Source organism: Panonychus citri, unplaced genomic scaffold, assembly GCF_014898815.1.
Source record: "Panonychus citri isolate SS breed McGregor unplaced genomic scaffold, ASM1489881v1 Contig00141, whole genome shotgun sequence".
Classification (NCBI taxonomy): Eukaryota; Metazoa; Arthropoda; class Arachnida; order Trombidiformes; family Tetranychidae; genus Panonychus; species Panonychus citri.
The window spans coordinates 3193833-3204401 of NW_026515546.1; the positions used below are offsets into that span (position 1 = coordinate 3193833).

Below are 10569 nucleotides of genomic sequence, written 5' to 3' on the forward strand. Positions count from 1 at the left end.
AGGAGAAAATCTGCAGATTGTTTCTCGCGTTCAAATGAATGGGCTCATCGTCAAAAAGGTGAAATGGCAGATGACCATTTTGATCGATATTTAAACTACGTTAATTGTAATAAAGACGATGTCTTAATCGAAGATATGGATCTTCTCGAGGAGATGAGGATCATCGAGGACGAGACCCAAAAGGTCCTTTTAGGTCTCGTCCAAGAGTTCGACTACCTCGACTTTCAACAACGTCGTAATCTCATCGCAGCATTAAAACAACCAAAAATTAATCAATCAACTGAGTCCGAGTTAAAAAGAGAACAAGAAAAAGATTCAAGAGTTAAACTAATTAAAAATGAACTAGATTTGGGAAGAATGAAAAAGGAATATGAATATCGAGAGGGTATTCTATTAAGATTACGTAAAGATGGATCTTCAAGATTTTATCTACCTGATTCTCTAATCGACCCTGTGTTTCATCAATATCATGAAGCAATCGAAGCTGGTCATTTCGGTGTGAAACCGACTCTACAAAAAATTGAACAAGATTTCTGGTTCCCTGAGATGAAAAAGATCATCGAACAGAAAGTCGCTGCTTGTGAAAAATGTCAAATCTTTAAACCAAAGACGTTTAAAGAAGGTAAATGTAAAGGTATGAAAGTCGCTGACTTTCCAATGGAACGAATCCAAATCGACATGATTGGCCCGTTCACCGCATCAACAACTGGTAATACCGTAGTATTAGTCGCTGCTGATACTCTCACGAGATATGGAATGGCAAAACCTTTTAAAAAGGGAAATAGTAAGGACGTTATAAACTTTCTTGAATCAATAATCAATCAATTTGGAAGAATGAAAATTCTCCAATCAGATAATGGTAAAATTTTCACCTCAACAGAAATTAAGAGATTCGCTGAACTCAATCAAATAAAATTAATCAATTCTAGTCCCTACCATCCACAAACAAATGGGTTGGTGGAAAGGTTAAACCGAGAGATTAAAACCCGAATGGGAATGTATACTGAACGAGCATATGAATGGGATGCTCATCTACAAACTCTCATGTTCAGTTACAACAACTCAATTAAAAACGATATTGGAAAGTCACCTTTCCAACTCCTTTTCAATTATGAACCTCGCTCAATCATCCATAATAGATTTCAAATCACCCCCTTATATAACGAAAACGATGTCATCCAAGCTCGAAAAGAAGCTAAATCAACTCTAGATGAGAAATCTCAACAATCAGCTAATGAGAAAAATCTAAATCAAAAAGTTCCTAAATTACAACGAGGAGATTTGGCCAGAGTTAAGCCTGTGCCTTATACCACTGGACCTTCATTCATGAAAGAAAAATTCACTGGAAAGTATATTGTGTTAGATACTTTCGATTCAACTGCAAGACTCATTTGTGTATATACAAGGAAAATCAAAATGTTTAACTATGAAAGAATCAAGAAAATCATCGCACCTTTACCTAAATGTTATCACATCATTCTCAACAAATTCCCATCAATCAAATCAATTGAGAAAGAGGAGAAAGTTGAACAAGAGGAACAAGGACCTTGTTCCTCGAGTCAACACTCTGCCTCAACACCAAATGAAAAGAAGGAAGAAATTCCTAAAGTGTTAAACTGGTGCGACAGTGAATCTGAAATCGAAATCAGTGACAATGAAAGTGAAACAACTGTGGTGTTCAATGGTGAGGAACCAGAGGAAAAAGGACCTTTTTCCTCAGGTGAATCACCACCACAACAAGAACAACAATTAACTGAATCAACTGAATCATCATCATCAACATTAAATCAACAATCAGTTCCAATTGAAACAACAATTGAAACAATTCAACAAAGTGAATCAAATCAACATGAAAGTGAAAGTGATCATCTTCATCATCAACAAATAACAACAAGTGAATCATCAGCTTCAACTAATGTTCCAGAAAAGAAGAGAACTTACAAAAGAAAAGAGTATACAAAGAGTCATGGGATGGAAACGCGACAACGGAAGACATTTGATAGGGACAAGGACCTTGTCCCCGATCAAATGTCCAAATCATCAAATTAATCACCAAATGTTTCAATTTAAACTCTTATCTTTTTCTCTTCTCTTCCCTTTCCCTGTCTATTTTCTATTCTATTTTACATTTTATTCTATTTAGAAATTTACTCAAACACTTGTTCATATTAACACCTTTTGATCACAAAGATCAACAGAATTATCTTTGTTGATTGATTGTTCAAGGGGAAAAAGGACCTTTTTCCCCGAGAAACAATCAAAACAACCACAAAATTAATTAATTAATTAAGTAAACAATAATCAACTTAAGAAAATTAAACAACTGTAATCAACAAGCGTTGAAAATCAAATGCGTTTAGACGCCCCCTCACAGCGACAACTCGAGTTGTTACCATGACAACTCCCTCACATTGTTCTCGTTAATTAGGAAACGAAGAAGTCGCCATTGTGTTTTTGACCCTTTAATTGAATGGTCTTTTGTTTTAAAATTGCTACAATTTAATTATGTTGTTAACTTCAATTGTTAATTGTTTTCCTTTACGATCAACTTGAGGAGGAACAAGGACCTTGTTCCACCTCTTGTTGATTCGGAAGAGGAAACAAGTGTTTCATTTTTTTTTTAAACCTTGAAAATTCAAATCACCTTTAAAACATATTCCACCATTGGTAAAATATTCAACAAAACTACCTGATAATTAATCAGTTTGTGGCCAATTGATTGACTTGTCAGGGAGAAAAGGACCTTTTCACCCTGACAAGCCAAGAAAGAAAACGATTGAAATTCAATCGCCTCCAAGATACAACAAATTCAAATTGAATTCAAAGAGAGCGAAACCAACTCAGTCAAGGAGACAAGGACCTTGTCACCAAGACTGAGCCATTTGAAGAGATTGGAATCTCAGAATAGACGCCACAATTACAAGATATTATCGTAAAGAAATCAAGTCAACAGTTAATCGTGTCTCAATCGCCTCATCAAGCTAATTCTTCTCATCTTTCAAAGTCAAATTCAAATTGACCCCTTTCAGTTATCAAAGGTTACCTTGTCAGGGTAAAAAGGACCTTTTCTCCCTGACAAGGTCAAAGAAAACCAAAGCCTTAACAAAGTCAATTCAATTCAGTTCGAGTTAATCTCATCTTTTGAAACAACACAGATCAAAAACTTTCCTTATAAAGAAACAAATTGTCGAGAGGAAAAAGGACCTTTTTCCTCAAGACAAGGTGAATTCTTTTTCCCTATTTGTATCGAATTGTAAATCTTTCATCATAAACAAAATCAAAATTCAACTAGAAATTCATCTAGCAAGACAATTAGTAATTCAAGCTGCTTCATTTAGCCTAAAAGCTTCTTTCCGCTGGGGAAAAAGGACCTTTTTCCCCAACTAAGACAGCTCATCTAACTTATTAGCTGATTAATTAGAAATTACTTCAACCGTGAGAAATTTGATTTTGATCTCAACTGTAATTTGAACTATTATCATTGTCAACCCCTTTCATCATCTCAAGTGAAATTAAGAGTTAATTAGCTTAACCATTGTCAAGAGAAAAGGACCTTTTCCCAGAGACAAAAAGCTATTGTGAGAAAGAAATTGTGACTCAACTCTTTACCTGTGATTTAAGTGCCTTAACAATAGTTAATCATCACCAGCTAATTAAAGCTCACCTTTACCAATTAGTGCGAAAAAGCCTGATTGTTAGGAGAAAGGACCTTTTTCCCAACAAATCATCTCATTTTCCATCAACTTCTCAAATTATCAACATCATTATCTCAAATTGTTAATCAAAATTAATCAAATTAATTATCCAATTGTTGTTCATCTAAAGAGAAAAAGGACCTTTTTCACTAAAGAGAAAACAACAATTCAAATTAATCAACATCTTAATTATAAATTCCCTTAATTATTTTGCTAATTGTTGTAAATTGTTTAATTGAAGGAAAAAGGACCTTTTTCCCTCAACAAACAATATCCCTTTTACATTGTTGTAAATCTTATAAAAATCAATCGAGTTAATCAAATCAAGCCAAAGATCAAGATGGAACAAAAAGAAAAGTATTGGAAAGTTTCGAAAAAGTCATTAGAGCTTCTAATTAGAGAAAAGATTATGAAACATTTTGGAAAGAAATGGTTAAACATCCCGTTAGATTTGTTCCTTCATGGTTTGATTTTCTCTGAACTTCCCAAAGGAGATACCCAAAGATACTTAATCTCTATTTCCTGTAAATTCTGTGATCATGTTCCCGTTAATCCTTACAAATGTGATCAGTGCAAAGAATTTTATTGTCTTTATTGTGCCAAAGTTCTTTTTATTATTTACAATCATCGTAAAGGTATTACAAATCCCGATCTCAACAACATCGAAAATCAGAAATTTGATTGTATTTCCTGTTTAGGAAATGAATTGTCTCGAATTCAGAATCTGAATAGTGATGAACTCAAAGTGTTTTCTGAGTTCAATGTTCATTGTAGAAATTATTTCTGTGAACAACAAATGAAATATTTCGATATGATCAAACATATTCAGAATTGTAATAGTGGTGAATTCAAAGTGAATTCGATTCTGAATTTCATCAAATTGAACAAAGACTTAATCGAAAATAACGACAGAGTTGCCGTTATTCCCCCGTTAGAAGGACCAGAAAATCCCTTAAGAACTGTACCTGAATTTGCTAAAGCTTTCGATGCTCGGCTCATGGTACAGTATCCAGATTTAGTTACTCTTATTTCTGGAAAGAGAAAGTGTTCAACTGATGAACCCGTTCAAAAACGATCGAGACTTGAAGAGGAACAAGGACCTTGTTCCACTTCAAGCTCAACAGCGATTGAACCCTTCTGGTACGAACCAAATGAACCATTGATTTACTCAAGTTTAGAAAGTAAATCATCTCAAGAAAAACAAAAAGATCCTCAGCCATCAACATCAAGTCCAATGGAATCAAAGAAGATCTTGGAAAATTAGATACTCCTGATAAAGGTAGACCAAAGATTGTAAAATCAATTCAAGAAATTAAAAGTGATAAAACCCTAACATCTAAGCAACGAAAGGTAAAGATCAAAGGAAAGAAACGCCGAGCCAAAGAATTAGAATCTGGTACAGGAAGTAAACAAGATATCGAAAGAAAGAAGAAAAGATTAGATTGGTTAGCTCTTAAAAGCAATCCAAATAAAGTTTTCAATCTCGAAACAACATTCATGCAGAAAGACTCACCAAAACAATTAGGGAATTGAATGAAAAGAAAATAAAAGTTTGTGGAATCGATATCGAGAAATCAATTGTTAAAACAATCATTGGACCACGAGATTTACCAATTTGGATTGGAATTGTCGACCTAAACGGTAATCAACTATTCAATGATATTGTCCGGTATCCAAAAGATGCTATTACTATGAACACTCGTTTCATGGTGTAACATTTGATTTAACCCGAGGTGCTGACCCTTGGCCGATTGTTAAAAGAAAAGTGATTGCGATCTTGAAAACTCAAGATATCATCGTTACCGCTAATGGAGCAACAGATTTCATTTCATTGGGATTTGATGAATTCGATTGGGATATCATTCGACCAAAGATTCGTGATGTCAACATTTATTATCGTTGCATCTATAATGCTCCTCAAATTGCTTTAAAATTTATCACCTTTACTCTCTTTGCTAAAATCATTCAAGAAAATGAACATTCACCAATAGTAGATGCTGGATTTACTATGATGGCCTACCTTAGATTACGAAGAGTTTGAAAAAGCTCATTTGGAATCAATTAACAATCCAATGTATACAAGGCCCTATCCTCAAGTAGATTATGGATACAATCGTCAAATGTCTGAACTAATTCGCCGAATAATGGAAAACATCAATGATTGGCCTTTAGCCGTTCGCAAAAGACCAATGGGAAAACCAAATAAATCATTCGATGAATTCGACTATTGTGATGGAACCGATAATCTAAGACCACCATTTAGTGAGATAAACCTACGACTGTTCGACAAGTTTAGAGTACGAACACCAACAATCCACCGACGTTGATTTCGCGGCAATTGGAACCAAGTCCATTTCAACTACCAGGCAGTCAAAACGCTCTTGGTTCTAAGTTCTGTCACCCGAAAGCAACGTCAAGTAGGGGGCTCTGTAAGGGGATTAGCCATCACACTTTGTAATATATTAACTTTCCCTCATTATCTTATCTACCACGTGTCTATTGTTAAATCACCTTCAATGTTAACCCTCAATTAAGATATAAATAGCCACTCAATTGTCCTTCTTAGTTAGTTGTTAAAAGTTATTAGTTAATTGTTAATTGTAATTACTCTCTCTCCCTTTTCTAAAGTTGTTCAACCTCTGATAACCTCTATTTTTCCCCCACCTTAATTCACTAATTCCAGTTCGTTTACTAACCCATTGAATTTAAATAAAACAATTTCAACAAAGTGTTAATCAAAAAGTAAAGCCTTCACCTTAGTATTAGTTTCCTCTCGGGATCCCTTAGTATGGGTTGCTTGCTTGCAAATATACTTATCAATCATCAGCATCACTGATCAATTGATGGTTAAAAAAAAAGATGATGAGGAGGATAAAATGATGATCGAGCCTGGTGATGGGTTAAAAACAATAATGATAAACAGAAACACACCTTAATTGTAAGATTATCAATTGAGAAATTAAAATTGCTCCAGGCAATAATTTCAATAATAATTATATCACACTAATCATATTCATAAATGACCATTTCTCACTTATCATCATAATACCTTTTAAATCATTTGGGAGTATCAAATATCATTAAAAGGTTAACTTAATCATCATGATAATTATTATTGGTCATTAAAATTAATTCATATTTTTAGTGATATTTTTTATCGTATTTTACTGAGTTAATTGATTCTTCAAATTTGTTTTTTCTAATCATCAATGATATTATAACTTAATCTGTTTCTTATTCAGATTCTAGAGTAATCAAGAATTGCAAGTGATTATTATTGTGATTATGTGGTTTGTTGTTAATTTGATTAGTTTTATGATTAACTAGATTATTATTGAAATTAGTATAATCATCATGAGTTGATAAATGATGCTGAGGTTTGTAGTAAGCTAATTGAGATTATCAATGTAATTGCAATTATTATTTTTCTCTATGATTGCTGAAGTTGTTGTAATTATTGAGTTCTAATTGGAAATCTAATTATTAATAATACTTACCAATTATATCAGAGGTTCGTTTACCAGAATCTTCGAGAGATGAACAATTAGATAGCCCACTTTTCCGTTCAGACGAAATCTCTGAATCTGATCCCTTGAATGTTAACTCACCACAATCAGAAAGTGAATCTTTCGATCGACGTTTATTTGCTTCAATTAAATCATTGAGAAAAGCGAGATCAGCGTAAAGTGACCGCTGCTTCTCGGACATTGATGACTTTCGAATTTCTTTCTCTAACATTTCACCATAAGGACCTCGAAGAGGTTTCTTCGCGTATCGAGGTCGAGTGATCGTTGATGTAGCCGATGAACAAGGTGAACCAGAGGGACTTCCGCTGCTTCCTCCTCCTCCTCCTCCCTCCACCTCCACCACTACCATTTCCACTAATACTTCCGCTTCCTCCTCCTCCTTCCCCTGCCCCTTCCCCTGTTCCTCCATGGTGATGGTGGGAACCAAGACTATAACTGTGACTATGATAATGGCCTAAAGGTGATCCTCTAGACCCCAACGGTAATTGTTGCGCTGTAAAACCAAATCTATTACTGGATAAACTTTTTTTACCATTAAGTGTATTACTATTGAAATTTGATTTGATTGTTTTGTTGTTATTTAAACTTAAATTGTGATTATCATTATTATTGTTGTTGTGATGGTTAACACAACTATCACCAGCATCACATGATTGGGAAATCCAATTTCTTGTGGTCAGTTTAGCTGTAAGCTCTTTCAATTTAGGATTAGTTGACCGTCTGACTGAAGATGATGATGACGATGAGGGAGGAGATGAGGTTGTTGGTGTTGTTGTGGTTGTGGTTGTTGTAGTTGAATTAGTTGATATTAATCCGATTGTGTTGGATGTCAATTTGATACTATTGTTGTTGTGATTGATTGTAGATGATGAACATGACGAGGGTGGACTTGATTCTTTGGTAATTAATATTGGAGCTGCTGAAAGTGATCGGCGGAATTTACGAATCTCTCCAAATGGTGTAGCTTGTACTTCAACACTGGTTAGTAAAGGGATCGCTGGAAAGGGAGATGAAGCACAATTAACAACATTTTCTTTACCACTGTTACTACAAAGATCACTCAATTGTCTAATCGCTTTAGGCCGGTTGTCAAACATTAACAACAAGAGACGGAGACACAATTGTTAATCCAAAATTAAAACAGAAATGAAGATTTAAAGATGTTCAGATTAGTTGATTGATGGAAGATTACACAAGATTACCAGAGAGAATCACTTGAGAGAAGGAGAAACCAATTATTGGACACAAGAGAATTTAACGAAAAAGAAAACATCTAGAGAAGAACAAAAGGTAAATCCAAAATGGCCACTAATCCGAAATTCTTTTCATGGAAAATTAGGAATTTTTTTTCCTTTTTCTCATTAGACACAAGAAATTTTCTTTTTACATTTTTTGGTTTGGCTAAAGAAGCTGATCAACATTTGAAGAAGAAGATGAGAAGGCAAGAGAAAAAGAGAACATACAGAGAAAGAGAGAAAATTAAAGATGAGGAAGATTGAAAAGAGCAAGAGAAGGGAACAGAAGATGAAGATAAAATGAGAGTTGTTGTTGTGCCGAAAAAAAAGAGAAGAGGGAGCGATGAGAACTAATAGTTTGCTCCCTTTTTTCAACTTCTCTTCTTTTCTCTCGCTGAGTGTGAGAGAGAGAGAGAGAGAGGAAAAGATGAGAAGCAAAGATGAAAAGGGTGAGAAAGGGAAGAAAAAAGGTAAGTTATGATTCTCTGTTTACACAATAACGAAAACAAATAAATTCCATTTTTTTATTTCCAACGAGGCACCGATCATGCAAATCGATTAAAAATCAATTTTCGAATAATCGAATTTCAACTTTTCTTCATCAATTGAAATTAAGAAACCAAATAATCACAAACAAATGTTAACAATTAGATGGGATTTCATGACGATTTCATTGAGTTATCAAAGTTTTCAACTGAAAATCAACAGTTTAGTTAAAAGATGAAACGATTTTTTTGCAAATCGATTATTTGAATGTTCGATGTTTGAAAAGAAATTTTTTCTTTGCATGATCGTCCAAACGTCTTAACATAAAAGTTACTTTTCCATCTCTCTCTCTCTCTCTCTCTCTCTTACATCTTGTTGTTTATTTGTTTATCATCTTCTTTTTTCTTCCTCATCCCTGGTCATCACCTTTCTTTCAGGTAACTTGAAGAAAAACAAGTGAGAGAGAGAGAGAAGGAGGTTGAAAAAGGAGGGATGATAAAGGAAGATGAGAAATGAATGGTAAGGTTTGGGTCAGAATTCATTTATTGATATTTATCATCATCTTCCTCATCATCATGGGCCTGGTCAACAAAAATTTGGGCTACATCGTGACTCCCATAAGGTGAACAAAAATATGTAGGTAATAATTAACTAATCACTTGATTGAAGCATTATGATTAAGTACAATCATCATACTGACCACTGACCACACTAAGAGTTGAACAATTGACCAAAAAAAAAACAACAACAAGAGCTTTCCAAAAACTGACCAAAACAATTGAAAAGTAATTAATTAAAGTGAATAATTTGTACGCTCTCTGATTAACAATCAAATGGAAACAACAATTAACTTTGTCTTATCAAAACAATTATCAACTCTTTTCATTTGAAAGGTCAGTTTTATCAAATATATTGACACATTTTCAGGATTGGTGACTTATTTAAATCATGATGATATTGATAATGCACCGAAAGTACAAACAATTAACAATTAAAACCGATCCCCAACTGATTTAATATTAACTCTTTGCACTGATTTATTTTAATTGTGGGACCTTTTTCCTAACCATCAACACTAATTTGTTGATTACTTTGTGGTCAGTTGATGATGAAATTGAAATGGTCAAAAAATAGACTTTAAATCATTTACAATTTTCAATTACAACTCAGCGGTTGGTTGACACAATCAAGGATGACAACGAGAGTTAATTGTAACAGTTAAACGTCAACATGATTAACCATAAATCAATATAATCAAACAACCACATGATCAACAATCAATAACTTTTTTTCATCTTCCCAATCAAATGTAACCAAATTAAATAAATTGTAACCAACACTTTGATATATTCCTGGAGTAAAAAAAAGTTAATTGTAAATAGTTAATAAAGTTAATCATGTAAAGAAAAAAAAAATCAATTCCTTTTGACCCAAAAGAGGCTCCAATGTACTTTTCATTGATCTGCTTGATTTACTGATTGTGATTAGATTAAATTTGTTGATTCCAATGATGAAGTGAAGATGATGACTCCATTTTTAAATTGTCCCTAAATCGTTTACAATTTAAATCATTTCCTCAATGGTCCTACAAAAACTGCAGGTAACTTTCAATTCTGTGAATCAAAA

At 33.7% G+C, this 10569-nt stretch overlaps 1 protein-coding gene across 2 annotated transcripts in view; it reads right to left on the minus strand.

Moving 5' to 3' along the window:
- LOC128395219 (rho guanine nucleotide exchange factor 17-like) overlaps positions 1 to 8325 on the minus strand; it is a 37302-nt gene extending 28977 nt beyond the window's left edge. For both annotated transcript variants that reach the window (XM_053355618.1, XM_053355617.1), the window contains exon 1: positions 7193 to 8325. In XM_053355618.1, coding sequence (XP_053211593.1) covers positions 7193 to 7631 — 439 coding nt within the window. In that variant the 5' untranslated portion in view covers positions 7632 to 8325. The remainder of the gene's footprint in view (positions 1 to 7192) is intronic.
- Positions 8326 to 10569: the final 2244 nt, after the last annotated feature.